The sequence below is a fragment of the Coffea arabica genome, chromosome 7e (assembly GCF_036785885.1).
Source record: "Coffea arabica cultivar ET-39 chromosome 7e, Coffea Arabica ET-39 HiFi, whole genome shotgun sequence".
In the NCBI taxonomy this organism is placed as follows: domain Eukaryota; kingdom Viridiplantae; phylum Streptophyta; class Magnoliopsida; order Gentianales; family Rubiaceae; genus Coffea; species Coffea arabica.
Genome location: NC_092323.1, coordinates 12,946,866 through 12,961,206, shown reverse-complemented (window position 1 = coordinate 12,961,206; position 14,341 = coordinate 12,946,866). Strand labels below are relative to the sequence as shown.

Sequence of the window (14,341 nt, the reverse complement as noted above, 5' to 3'; positions counted from 1 at the left end):
ATAAATGTTTTAGACTCATTAATTTAAATAAATAAATAAATAAAAAGGTTCTGTCTGTACATATAACAAACTTTTAAGATGTCCTCCTACGTTAGCTGTTGTTATTTATCATCATTCAGACTATAAACTTGACTTATAGGTGATTTAGAAAATTGTTTTTTGGGATAAAACACTAAATATTTCTATTTAAATTTGTTCATTCTTTCTTTTTTTTTTTTTGGATAAAACATCATAATTTTATTGAAATCAACCCTAATGACAAAAATCATATCATCAAACGTACAAAGATACATAGAATTTTTTTCATTCTCCAAAAGGTGATTCTTAACGGTGCAATTAATGTTAATAAGTTTTCTACAAAAATTATTCTTCTTTAAACATTTGATGATTTTCCAAAAAAAAAAAAGGCTGTCTATCATCTGAAAACTCCAATTTTACATAAGAAAAAGAGCTCTAATCCATCTAATCACAAGTTCATATATGATTTTTTTTAAGGCTTGGACGCCATTCTATGCCATGGAGAACAATTGAAACTTTCCTAATTGTAACTTACAAAATGGGTTTTTTTTTTTTTTTTTTTCTGGCAACGATAACAACTGTATAATATATTCTATCCTAATCTACCAGGGAGGGGGAATCTAAAGAGACTTGTATGTTCCGGCCACTTGGGATCCTCGGTGACATATTTCCAATGCCAATCCAATGCCACCTATAACATTACGCCAAGTGTCTTATTATTATTTACACTTTAATTTTCTAATAATTCAAATTGGTTTGATTTAACACAAATTTTCTTAACCCTCTAAACCTTTGAACCAAAATTAACCACCGGTCTAATTCATCTACCAATACTTTATCAATTGCCTTCAAACCTTTCAAACTCTCCAATCCACTCCGATGAGGTCCACACTTCATTGCCGATTCCTTCTTCCTCCGATGAGATCCTTTTGATTGGCTCATCTTCACTGCCGATTGGCTCACCGTCAAAGGCACCTGCGGCTACGGAGGCTACAGCGCAGGCACCACCACCACCGCCAGAGGTGCAGCAACCTGCACCTGCAACTGTCTTCTAACGTTTCCGGAAAAAAAAAAAAAAGTTGCACCTGCAACTGGCTACTCCCTTGTGGGCGGTAGCAGCCCGCCAGCCTTCCCTCCAAGTGGGTCCAGTTGGTTAAAAAATGAATTGGAAAGACAATAATATGACGACTAAGTTACACCCAAGACCGCAGATAATCCATCTCCCCATCCACTCAAAAGCAAAAACAAAACTCTTTTTGACACAATTAAGAACCCACAAAATCTCATGAAAGAGCCAATTGCCCTGTTTTTGCCTCACAGCGTCATAACAGAACCCTATGACATGCTGACACCCATGCAACTATCCTTTTCTCCACTATGCCCCAAAAACCATACTATTGCCATTCATACAAGCAAAGAAATTCAACTTACAAAAGGCCCATAAAGTCCACCTACATATGTGTATAAATATCCGGAGAATCATGTCCAAGAAATCATCCAAAAACTCACTGACCAAAAAGCCGTTGCTGATAAAAATGTCCCTTAAATTTCTACTGCTACTCTTCTTCTTCCTCCTCCTCAACTTTGCCATGATTAGAAATGCTGCTGCCATGACAACTCTGCTAAGACCTGGATTCTATTCAGAAACGTGCCCGGATGCCGAATTTATTGTCCGGGATGTCATCAAGAAGTCCATGACTAGAGAAGCCCGAAACGCAGCCTCGGTCATGCGCTTGCAATTTCATGATTGTTTCGTAAACGTAATTAAGCATCACTTTCTATATTAGTCCAGCTTTTGATAGATAGAACATCCAGCTTTGAATCTCCCCTACCCCTTTCCCCTGTCTATGTAGTCCCCCTTCTAGGCAAATTTAATGTAGTTCTGTTTTTGAGTGGACTGAAAAAATCATTCTTGATTCATTTCTGGGAGCTGAATTGATTTCGAATGATCAATTGGTTGATTGACAGGGTTGTGATGCTTCTGTATTGCTGGATGACACGCCAAACATGCTTGGTGAGAAACTTGGATTGTCAAATATAAATTCACTGCGATCATTTGAAGTTCTTGATGAAGCCAAGGAGGCCCTGGAAATTGCTTGCCCTGGAGTTGTTTCTTGTGCTGATATTGTAATCATGTCTGCTAGAGATGCTGTTGTTCTGGTAAGAATTGCCATCTTGATCTTGCTCCTGTGAACTAAGCATCAGAAAATATCATACACTTGTCATTTGTCACATATTGCAGAGTTTTTAGCTTCGCCAGCCGCTCTGCCCCCACAAAGAAAAATGACCAACTCCTTTGTTCTTTCTTTCTTTTTATTCCAATTCAGAAACTTTTAAATTTTGACAGTACTTTTAGGACCCATTTGATCCTAGTTCATGATAAAGACAAACGAAAGTTAAGGATGGCAAGGAAGAGCCAGTCCTTGATTAGATGTTTCCTTGTGCCATGTACTGTTGTGGTCCTTCATTCCTTCTAGTTGATTACACAACCATACAACGCAGAGTAGAGTAGGTAAAAGGTGAAAATTGATCTCGAAACCAGATATTTTAGATAATTATTGTGTATGAATATGATCCTTGATCTATGGTTAAATGTAACGCGAATTTGTGTTGGTTCTAACTAGTACAGGGATAAACCATTCGGCCAAAGAAATGATTTTATATTTTATGCTAGTTCACGTCACTGCTGTGCTAAATTTGTTTCCCTGGTTAACGAAAGAGAAGTGGCTTGCAAAATTTTGCCTGCTGGAATCAAAGTTTACTTACCTTGTTTTTGTACCGATGTGTTATGTGCCAGAAAGTGTAGACAAACTAGTACATGATTTATATGTTGTGACAGAGTGGTGGACCAAACTGGGATGTAAAATTAGGCCGGCTGGACAGTTTAACAGCAAGCCAAAAAGATTCAGACGATATAATGCCAAGTCCCAGAGCAAATGCAAGCTATCTCGTTGATCTCTTCAACAGATTTAATCTCTCAGTTAAAGATTTAGTTGCCCTTTCTGGGTCTCATTCCATTGGCAAAGGGAGATGCTTTTCTGTTATGTTTCGTCTATACAACCAATCTGGGACAGGCCGGCCAGACCCTGCCATTGAACCAAAATACAGAGAAAAGTTAGACAAGCTTTGTCCACTTGGTGGAGATGAAAATGCAACTGTAGATTTGGATGCAACACCTGAATTATTCGATAACCAGTATTTCAAGGACTTGGTCAATGGGAGAGGATTTCTGAACTCGGATGAAACGTTGTATACATTCCCCCAGACTAGAGGGTATGTGAAGCTGTTCAGTGCTAACCAAAACGAGTTCTTCAAGGCTTTTGTCCAAGGGATGATAAAAATGGGTGACTTGCAATCTGGCCGCCCTGGAGAGATACGAAAAAATTGCAGGGTTGTTAACAGGAGGCCTGTGGACATCTTACTAGAGTCTTGAAAGGGGAGAAAAAAAAAAGAAGAAGAAGTGAACTTAGGTATTTATTGAATATCGTGTTTATGGTGCAGAAATTTGTTACAATCGGATTATTACTGTTGATCTTGCATTAATAGTAAATTTTGGAGGTGAAACAGATCAAATGGGTTTTAAATGAGAATTTGAGTAATGTAACTCTAGCTAAGTTGGCCAATATTCTCTACCACCTCCTGGGAGCTCCTGAAGTCTGTACTTTTACCTGCTGTAAAACAAATTGCTACATAGTAAAGAATACTTGCTCTAAATATCCAGCTGGCCGGTTGAGGGCCCTAGCAATCAAAGATGAGTGATGTCCAGGCTTTAACATTTTGCTTCATATATAGTAGATGTTGAATGACTAATTTTGTTACTGGTCTCATATGTCGTTTGGATTTTGTCGAACTCTGGTCTCAGTTGAATGACCAGAGCACCAGAAAACTGCAAGCCTGCAACTTGTGTCTGCTCTTTCTATTTTTCTGTTTGCATACTGCTCATTCATAGCAGAGACCAGTAGCATGCAACTATAGGTTTTTGTTGTGCCGATCATGGTTCTACTTACTGCAAAAGTAGGCTGTTTTCCTGGTATGCAAGGTCTTGTAACCGTTTAAAACTTGGAATGCATCTTGTCCATCAACAGCAGGATACGAATGCTGCAAAGATCTTGATTTAAATGCTATATGACCTCAGTACAAGTATGCAGCTTTAAAAAATTAACCTAAATATTCTTCATTAACAGTCTGGTTCATGGGGTATTAAAGTTGATTAAAACTGTTTGGGGTTGCTGTTCAATCCACACAAATACAGATGTATCTTTTGGTTTAGAAGAAGAAAACCAGAACCCTTCGTAATTTCACCTTTATGGGAATGTAACTTGAAAGCTTAAAGAACTTTCCAAATCGTCGATAGACAGATGCTCTGCTTGAGAGTCAGGAAAATTGTGGATAGATATCAAGGTTTCCACAATCAAAATCAGCCATCTTCAGCACGGCAGCAACAGTTAACATAGACAAGAATTTTTCTCGCAAGAAACAAATGAACTTATTCTCACTCGCTTGGACGAAACCAATCGCATAGGCAGCAGCTATGAGGCTAAAGCTCCTCCATCTCCTCTCTTTTGCATAGTTCTCAACGCCTTTCTTGAATGCTACCACTTTTGGATCAACATCTTCTTTTCCATCTCCAACATCTTTCCGCGGTATCTTCAGGAAAGATTCTCCAATGCACCTGGCAAGGATAACACCGTCTTCCAAAGCTGAACAGCCACCTTGTCCAAGATCTGGAGTCATCGGGTGAAGGGCATCCCCAGCCACGCAAATGCTACTTTTTGCTATATCCCTTAGCAAAATATCCCATGGCAGTCTCATTTTTAGCTCAGCACAGGAAATTGATCCGACTTCAGTTCTTTGTACAATGTCTGATACTTCCCTTGGAATGTTGACAATTTTGCTTAATACAAATGCCTTTAATTTAACTGGCTCTTCCGACATATTTTGATGCCCTGCAATTAAATGGGAGACATGAACACAAAGCCCTCATGAACTAGAAATATAATAGAGAAAAATTGAATCAGCAAGGAGGTCATCTTGAATCTAGCACATTTAAGCGGAAAGGCAAACGACCACAAGGCTGGCGTTGCATATTGCCACTACTTGTTTAGCAGAAAAAGCATTTTATGTAGGTGTCCATATAGGATAATAGATGATGCAAGAGTCTTACAAGTTGCATTGGATAGATTAAAATTGCAAAACCAACTGATGCTTTTGTCATCACAGGGAACAAATCCAAAGCGAACCCCGCCTCCAAAATATATATAAAAGTTTGGCTTAAAGAAGTGGCCAGCCGGATACTCTGCAAAGCCCCTAATTGATGATCGCCCAGCGCTGATTGGTGTCGGAAGGCCTAACCACTTTGCAACAACTGAATTGACTCCATCGCAGCCAATCACGACCTTCAAGTAGAAAGAATTCAGATCATAATACACAAAAAGCTTTTCATGTTTCAGAGAATAGTGTTCAGTTACGCATGTAAGGTGAGATAATTATCAATTACGTCATGAAACAGAAAAATCTAATGTGATGAGATAAAAGACAGAATTCCTACTGTACGAAAAACATGGCATTTACCCTGGTTCGGATAACACAGCCATCAGCCAGCTGCACCAACTTTGAATGTCCTGATTCCTCAATTGAAACAACCTTGGAAGAATACCAGATAGTCCCTTGTGGCAGCTCTTTCTCTAAGGCTTCAAGTAGCCCTTTTCTTCTGACACGACGACATTCATGTTTTCCACTGCAAAATGTCATATTAGAGCATTCTTGTACAACCATTCCTACCTTTGATCATAAAAGGGAAATCAGTGGCACAAGTTACTTGCTTGAGAACTATGCACCATTTACGAGCCAAGATAAATAAATAAATAAATAAAACTTCAACTTTCCAATTCTGACTTGAGAACGAAAAAGTTCGTGACACAAAACATTACAATTTACAAGGCTTGGATTTCATTCGGAGTTGCAGTTAATGCATGATTAGTAATTTAGTATTGGCGCTATGAATTAGTAATTTAGTATTGAATCTATGAATTCTCCAAGCTTTATGTTCGCCCAGAACCCTTCAAGGATAACTTACTACTTATTTTGTTCGAAGGCAAGCTCGCCTGTTGGGAAGCCTGTATCCACAGAACCAACTTGAATCCTGCGCCAGGAGTTTTTCACTTTTCAGTTACCACATAGAGGTGAAGACGCTGTTCGATTTCCAAAACATAAGCATGTGAAGAAGCCACAGAAGTAAAAATAAGCATGTAGAGATCCACAAAAAGTTTAACAGGAGAGATGAATTCATTTTCTTACCCGCGAAATGGTACAGAGTGCTGTCTAAGATGATCTCCAACACCAACAGCATCCAGTGCCCTCCATGCATTAGGCCATAGAGTAAGAGCATAACCTGTTGTTCTTAAACACTCTGATGATTCCAAAACTAAGCTCCGCAATCCATAGCTAACAAGTCAAGTACTAAGGATGTTACAAAGCAGTAGAATAGTTTTTGGACTGAAATCAAGACCATAAATTTTGTACCTGTGAAGAGCTAAAGAAGCAGTCAGGCCGGAAATACCAGCTCCCACAATGACAATATCCTGCTCTATATCCATTTCAGCTGGGAGAAGAGCTCCTGAGTATCCTCCTCCTTCATGAATTAATAGCAATGCAGAGTAAGTTTGGATTAGCACGAGGATCGGACCTAGAAAAATTGGTGAATAGTGACATCTGTCTCTTTCTTTTCAGTGATTATGGTCAATGGAGTATATCTTCTCAATTTGGATAAGACATTGGGTAAATTGCCGGACGAAGAATAAGAGAAGCTGTTCAGTGCTGACCAGAACGACTTCTTGAAGGCCTTCGTGAATTTGAGCACTCTACCCTTTTCTAAACAAGTGGGAGTATTTTGCCGGTGCCTTTATTTTCTTTATTATTTACTGTGAATTTGTGCAAGCATGAATAATTTAAATAAAAAATTAACAACGATCCTAATGTTCATTCATATTAAATTTAAGAAATTGATATCATACTAAAATTTAAAAACTTTTTTACATGCTTTTATTATAATATAATGTATTATCAAATATGGTAATTTATGTCAAAATATCGACAGATATTTTTTCAATTTAATAGATATTCTTTTATATAATTAAAATATTTATCTAGAACTATGTATTCGTACTTAGGTCCTGTTTGATAACCCAATTCACCACTTAAATTTAATAGATTCAGATATTAACATATTTAGACCATTTGATAATCAAAAGTTGAACATCTGAATTCATTAAGTGATATTGAATTTTCTAGGCAAAACTTGCTCCCAAAATTAAGTGATAAACTATTCACTTATCACTAAATGTGATATGCACTCAAATGTATTAGATTTAGTACTTAACAATTCAATAATTTAATGAATTTAGACTTCAGATTTCAGATTTCGGATTTCAGTTTTACCAAACACACCCGTAATGAAGTATAAAAAATCAAGTAATTTATTTTCTTTATTAACAAATATTCAGTTTCTAGCAATATTGATAAATTTATAAGCATACCAGTTAAATTTTTTTCACTAACTTAATCCATATGGATAGAAAAAATTATATCAATTTATCAAAAAAGATGATAAAAGTAGGGATGGCAGCGGATCGGTACCCTACAAAATTCTTTCAACAAAACCCTAACCGGGTTATCTAAGTTTTTTATAAAACCCCATATGGTAACCCTACGGGTTTTAATTAGTATTACCAAACCCTCTTGCGCACGAGTTTGAATTACCCATCAGGTATTCTCTACCTGCTAATTTGAATAGTTCAAAAAAAGAAATTAACATTAATCAAACTAAAATTAATTTATATATCATGGTAAATTAACACACTACATTGATTGAGTCTTAGACATGGATTGAACCATAGAACCTGCATGTAAAAAATTCAAAATTTTATGAAGAGTTGAATCAACATTTTTCCTTTTTTAATCATAATTGTATCCATTTGAGACTTCTAGTTAAATCAAGCCTCTAGCTATCAGCAATTTCAGCAAATATCCGAAAGAAGACTTGTACAATCATTCTCAGGGTCATTTCCAAACAATGAGTTTTATATAAAACATGACAAAGAACAGTTTATAAGACAAATATAAAGAACAAAAATACATATTAAAGAGGCTTGTGTAACAAGTTGGTTTGGAGTTATGTGTTATTGTGCTATAAAATTGAGACATATATATATATATATATATATATATATATATATATATATATATATATATCTCGGGTATCAGTGTCGACTTATCAAACTCTCTCGGGTTATACATCGATAAGTTCTCATCAATATGAAACCCTAACAGATAATCTATCAGTTATCTAATTGAATTAGTTATCAAGTCGATTAGATATTAAATTTTACCCTACTCATTACCATCTCTAGATAAAACTCAGTGCGTACCCTAGGTTGGTGAGAATTGTAGAACACTTGTACTCAACAAATAATGATAATGTGGGGAGAATTGGATTGGATTGAGTGATAAGAGGCGAGATGGTAGGTAGGAGATCCAAAAAAAAAAGTCGAAAAAATAATGATAATGTCACTAGAATCCCTAATCACGCACACAATGCGACCACGTTTGTGATCCTAATTCCACTAATAACTTCTTCATCATTAAATCTGAAGACTCTGGTAATTGTAAGCAAATTATTCCTATCACTCCTTTTGAACAAATTCAGCCGCCTGATGGAAATTAAAGGGCTAAATATTAAAATACAAACTAGGAACTAAGAGAATAAAAACTTTGATCCATACAATTAAAACCGTGATGGCCTCTTTTTTTCTTTTTGTCTATGTAGTAGATCCTGCTGGTCGCAACGGATCTTCTGTCCCACATTCTGTGTCATTCTCTGTCCCACATGATGTTTATGAAGGAGAAATAGCAATATAATAAAAAGTGGGACAGAGAATGGCACAGGGTGTGAGACAGAAGATCCGTTGTGCCTGCTGGTCCCTATTGGGTTCCCAAATATTTGCGAAGTGCTTACGCACAGTCTTATGGAATTTGACGTCACTCCCGAAGTAATCACATACAACCTTTTATCTCTCTTCATCAAAAAAAAAAAAAAGCAAGAAAACCTTATCTCTCTCTCTCTCTCTCTCCTTTTTTGTTCCTAGTTGCAGACTATTTATGTTCGATACGGAAAAAAAAAATTTCAGCAAACTTGTCAGATTATAGGCTAACCACATTTTATGAAAATAGGTAATTCAACTAAAACATGAAAACAAGAATGAGTATGGCCTTATTCTCGTTTGCTTTAGATTTTGTAAAATTGGATTATTAAAAGTGGTTATATAAAATAATTAGAATCAGCAAAAAGTACTATTTAGTTGATTATGAGTTTTAACTTTTTAAATTATTAAAAAATCTATAATCTGAATATAGAAGCAAATGAAGACATCACAAATAGTACTAAAATTAGAATCCGTAATCACATAAAATATTCAATTTAGAACAAGTCCTATAATGACCACATCTTTTGTCTTTTTCCATGCAATGGACCCTAGAAATAGGCTTTTTTTGGTCTAGTTTATGATATATATGTAACATACTGAAATACTATTACTAGATTATCATATTTATGTCGCTATATTAAAAAGGACGCACCTAACAAAAACAATAATGAAAATGTAATCATGTTCAAATTAATAATACAATTGAAATAGTGACCTTCAAAATCAAGTTAAAAAAATGAAATATAATCCTTCATCTTTTCTCTCCTTTCTCTACGATTTTATAGAAAATTTGCCTTTTTTAGTATAAAATTGTTAGTAGAAAGAAAAAATATACAAAAAATTAATTTTAAAAGAGTTGGATACAAATATGAATAAAATATAAAAATCCAAATAACTCGTTAATTCTTTCAATTAAACATTCCACATAGAAGAGAGTAGTGGCACAGTCAGGACCCTAAAGTTATAGGGTCAAACTCTAATAGTACAAAAATTATAGTAATATTAGATTTTAAAATCAATAAACATTTTTATCTTAAAAATTCATTTTTTCCGACGTTAAATATGTTTTCAAATCTAAATTGTGCTTAGAATTGATAGTGAAAATTACATTTGTATTAATATCTTCATTTAACTTTTGATAGTTCTAACACTCTTGTGAAAGGTAATGATTATGAAGTTTTTCAATTATTTAGGAGGGCAATGTATGATAAGAAAGAGAATTTTAAAAATTTCTGAGGGGGCAAATAGGGAACAATATTGAAAATTTTTAAACTTTCTAAGTTTGAAACAGCCACGTGTGGCTCCCCCACTAGAAGAGAGAATATGGAAAATTCAAATAAACAACTTATCATCTTTTGGGGTTTTTAGAGAATTTTGCAACGTCGCTGGCCCTGCCCAACTTGTAACTTCATCTTTTCGAATGTTTGCTCTACATTTCTGGAGATAAACGTGACAGCTCGTCCCTCCTAAACCTAAAAATCAAAGTTTTAACATTACCAATCAAATAAAAAAAAGGGCAAAAAAAATTCAACAGCTGTTAAAAAAGGATAGTACGTCAGAGAAAGAGTGAAAGCCAGCATAGTGGAAGCATTAGCTATAAGAAATACATTAGTGAAGGCCAAAAAAATGTAGGGTGGACCAAAATAGAGGCCGACACAGACTGCAAATCAGTGGCGGATCAAATCAACACATGCAATGTAAGGGGGCGTTTGGTTCGCAGCTTGGAATCGGATTCGGATTTGGAATCGGATATCCTGGGTTTGGAATGAGACCTTTCATTCCAATACATCTGTTTGGTTCAAGTATCTGAAATGGGTATCATTACTATACTTGATGTTTGGTTCGTTGGTTCTTTCGGAATGGAATCTAATAAATTTCCAATTTTAACCTTACCTGTAAAATTGACAATAAACCTTGTCTTAGAGTTTCAAAAGAAAAATTACATAAATCTTATTAATAATCTTGTCATATGTTGGGGAGAGTTATGCAGGTTTTTGTATTTTTAAGGGTAAACAACAAAAAACCCCCCTGTGGTTAAGCAATCATACATAAAAACCCCCTGTGGTTTCATATCATACCAGTCGATACCCCGTGGTTTGAATTAACCTGAAAAGTGGACGAAAATCGTCAAAACAGAAGGAGCTGAGTGAATAGACGAAAATAAGGGGGAAACCCGCAAGCGGGTTTCAGGCAGGCTATTTAACAAATTACTTAAAAAAAAAATTTTTTTTTACATGCAAGCTGCGTTGAGTTGCACATGCCCATCGGAGGGCCCTAGGATGCCCAGCAAACCTCCCCTCTCATCCTCACCCTTCAGGTGAGGGTTTGAGAGTATGTGTTTGATATAAATAGAACAGAAACGCAGCTTTTAGTCATTTTACATAAGGGGGAAACCCGCAAGCGGGTTTCAGGCTATTTAACAAATTTATAATATTCCACGGTCTGCACTTCTAATCTTGCACCAATATGAAGTAGGTGGGTTTCAAGTGATAACTCAACTCACAAAATCAATGGTTTGAGTAACGCCTAAATTCCAATTCGATTTGCGAGTGGGGAACCTTTGGTGATATGATGCAGATCCGTACTTCATCCTATTGATACAAATCTGATGCTTATTGGTTTTGGATTCTTTTGCATTTTTTGGGTTGCATTTGAGATCAGCATTCAAGAAGATGATGGAATAAACTATGATTTTCATTTTGACCCCACAAAGTCAATAGCGGAAGACAAAACAAAAAAGAGCCAGAACCCACAAAAAAGAAGCACTAAAGCTCAAGAATCATGAAGATCTGCTAACTGCTAATATCAGAAGAGAAAACAAAATAAGAAAAGTGTGCAGATTTGCCGGACCGTACAGAAAGCATAGTACTTACTGCTCCCAAGAGCAAAAAATCTACAAGGGAAATGGAAGATTGAGAATCAGCAGAAGAAGATCCACTATTGCACAAATTATTCTTGTTTATGGACTTGGAGAATAGAGAACTTGGAACAAGAAAACAAACAGAAGAAAACTTGCGTACCTCTCTAGTAGCACAGATGTGGTTTTCATTCGTTTTTTTTCTTCTTCCCACGGCAAAAGCTCCAGCTTGTCGTGTTTTTAAGGGGTAATTAGGGCAGAGAATTGGGGGGAGAAAGGCGACGGAAATAATGAAAAAGAGAGGAAGAAGAGGGACCGGGAATAAGATTTGGGTTTTGGACAAAACCCACGAACTTAGTCAGGAATGGAGAAATGACATATTTTTAGATATCATTCCAATATTTCAATTCCAATACCAGTAAACCAAACATGAGTTATGGGGTTTATTCCATAACCCCATTCCGATACCCTCTTACCAAACGCCCCCTAAATAACTACAACATTGCAACTCTTTTGGAAGATCTTTAGGAGTTAAGGCAATGGTTTCAAAGCTGTAGCTTGTCTTTTGTGCATAGGGCAGAAAATAGATGCAGCCATGAACTAGCTCAATTTGCACCACACATAGAATGGGAATGTGATTTTCCAGTATGGCTGCTAGAATTAGCAAGAAAGGAAATGAGGGCAGGTCCCCTTTTTGTAATTAAATTTTGTAATATCAAGTTTAATATATATATATATATATATATATATATATATATATATATATAAAGCTGTTAACGTTTGTTGGAAAAAAAATATTATCCATTTCGACATTTGATCATCAAATAATTTTTCGTTATAAGTTAACTATTAAACTACCTAATCAATACACGCATGACCGTTTCGTCATTATTGTTCTTAATTTACAAAATAATCAAAATTGTGTTTTGACAAAAAAAATATTCATTATTGCTCTTAATCTACAAAATAATCAGAACACATGTCAAAATATGAGGATTTATTTGCCTAATACGGGCATTTTTTTTTCCAAAACACAATTCTGATTATTTGGTAGATTAAGAGCAATAATCGACGAAATGATGACGAATATGCTGATTAGTTAATTTAGTGGCTAATTTGTGACGACAAATTATTTGATGATCAAAAGTTGAACAATAATTCATTGACCACTGAAATTTTTGGGCAAATTATCCAATTGGCCCTTGAACTCTTTGTCTAAGTAAAAATAAGCCCCTCATCTATTTTTTGCTGACTTTAAGCCCTCGAACTTGTAAAATTGGACACCCGTGACCCTTTTAGCCAGTTTCTCCGGTTTTGCAACCGGAAAGTGAATTCACACGAATGCCAGTATGCTTTTAAGAAGGGCATTTTTGTCAAAAGATTCAAAACTCGCGCGACGCTAGGGTTTCAGTACCCCCTCTTTCGATCTCTTCCACACACAGTAGAACACGGTAGCTAACGCACAGTTGATTTGAGGCCATGGTCATATAAATAGCTGGCTTTTCTACCAGAGACACCGACTTGTTTGAGCTGCTGAGTAGATAGACCCAGCACATCGTCGGGAAGAACTGCAGTCTCACCACCGCAGAGCACTACAAAGCAATTGTAGATTGAGGTGCCTGCTTTGTAGGCGAGTTGCTGATAGAGAATGCTCTTGGTGAGGGCAAGGAATGGGGAGTGGTGAGACTCAAATGCCGGAGGCTGGTGGGTATCGATCAGGGTAGCAAGTAAAGGGTCAACAACGCGGAGGTGGTGGAGAGCGGCATTGATTTCACCTTCGGCCAACAGGGGTTTGATGATCTGGGGCAGAACCCTAGCTGATTGGACAGCACTACGCCTCCGATTCTTGGGCATAGATGCCGTGGGTGTGGAAACTGTGGTGGAAGTAACAGCAGTGCTGGTCGACGCGGAGGTGGAGGTGATGGTAGTGGTGGTGGTAGAGGAGGAGGAAGCAGTGGTCGGAATAGGTATGGCAGAAGGGGAGGAGGAAGAATCAGTAATTTGTTGGGCTTTGGCCTCGGAAGTCTGCAGGGTGGGCATTGAGGAGGAGTTAACGGCGGTGAGAACAACGGGGGTGGTGGCAATGGTGTATTTTGGAAGGATTGGAGGGCTTCTGGGAAACGTCGGCATTGATGGTGTCCATAGGGGAGGAGACGAATGGGAGGGAGAGGGAGACGGCATCGGTGGAGAAGTCAATGAGGAGAGAGGAGAGATGAGTTGTTCCTTTTTTGCTTGACAAAAATGCCCTTCTTAAAAGCATACTGGCATTCGTGTGAATTCACTTTCCGGTTGCAAAACCGGAGAAACTGGCTAAAAGGGTCACGGGTGTCCAATTTTACAAGTTCGAGGGCTTAAAGTCAGCAAAAAATAGATGAGGGGCTTATTTTTACTTAGACAAAGAGTTTAAGGGCCAATTCGATAATTTGCCCGAAATTTTTTGTCCAATCAAAAGAGACAAGAAGCCTTATCACTTTTTCATAGACCA

General features: G+C 36.8%; 2 protein-coding genes and 1 long non-coding RNA gene across 3 annotated transcripts; 1 reads left to right on the top strand and 2 right to left on the bottom strand.

Annotated features, from left to right (window-relative positions):
• Positions 1-1,322: 1,322 nt before the first annotated feature.
• Positions 1,323-3,791, top strand: LOC113702154 (peroxidase 17-like). The gene is made up of 3 exons (XM_027223182.2): positions 1,323-1,778; positions 1,987-2,178; positions 2,858-3,791. Exons 1-3 carry the CDS (start codon positions 1,476-1,478, stop codon positions 3,449-3,451), a joined length of 1,089 nt encoding a protein of 362 aa, XP_027078983.1. The 5' UTR covers positions 1,323-1,475; the 3' UTR covers positions 3,452-3,791.
• A 486-nt stretch (positions 3,792-4,277) lies between these two features.
• LOC113702153 (monooxygenase 2) lies at positions 4,278-8,188 on the bottom strand. The gene is made up of 6 exons (XM_027223181.2): positions 6,541-8,188; positions 6,316-6,462; positions 6,095-6,160; positions 5,590-5,755; positions 5,183-5,414; positions 4,278-4,964 (listed from the first exon to the last, which is right to left on the bottom strand). The coding sequence occupies exons 1-6, from the start codon at positions 6,612-6,614 to the stop codon at positions 4,393-4,395; spliced, it is 1,257 nt and encodes a 418-aa protein (XP_027078982.1). The 5' UTR covers positions 6,615-8,188; the 3' UTR covers positions 4,278-4,392.
• Positions 8,189-11,775: 3,587 nt separating this feature from the next.
• On the bottom strand, positions 11,776-12,501 carry LOC140011123 (uncharacterized). The gene is made up of 2 exons (XR_011818358.1): positions 12,020-12,501; positions 11,776-11,892 (listed from the first exon to the last, which is right to left on the bottom strand). It is a non-coding gene; the product is annotated as an uncharacterized lncRNA (long non-coding RNA).
• Between the last annotated feature and the right edge of the window lie 1,840 nt (positions 12,502-14,341).

What these genes read in the sequence shown, in the direction of transcription:
- LOC113702154 (XM_027223182.2), top strand. Translation starts at nt 1,476, where the DNA reads ATGTGTATAAATATCCGGAGAATCATGTCCAAGAAATCATCCAAAAAC. An exon ending in TTCATGATTGTTTCGTAAAC is followed by an intron (nt 1,779 to 1,986) that starts GTAATTAAGCAT and finishes GTTGATTGACAG; the next exon opens with GGTTGTGATGCTTCTGTATT. An exon ending in CTAGAGATGCTGTTGTTCTG is followed by an intron (nt 2,179 to 2,857) that starts GTAAGAATTGCC and finishes ATGTTGTGACAG; the next exon opens with AGTGGTGGACCAAACTGGGA.
- LOC113702153 (XM_027223181.2), bottom strand. Translation starts at nt 6,614, where the DNA reads ATGGATATAGAGCAGGATATTGTCATTGTGGGAGCTGGTATTTCCGGC. An exon ending in GCTTCTTTAGCTCTTCACAG is followed by an intron (nt 6,463 to 6,540) that starts GTACAAAATTTA and finishes TTGACTTGTTAG; the next exon opens with CTATGGATTGCGGAGCTTAG. An exon ending in GCCTTCGAACAAAATAAGTA is followed by an intron (nt 5,756 to 6,094) that starts GTAAGTTATCCT and finishes GACATTTTGCAG; the next exon opens with TGGAAAACATGAATGTCGTC.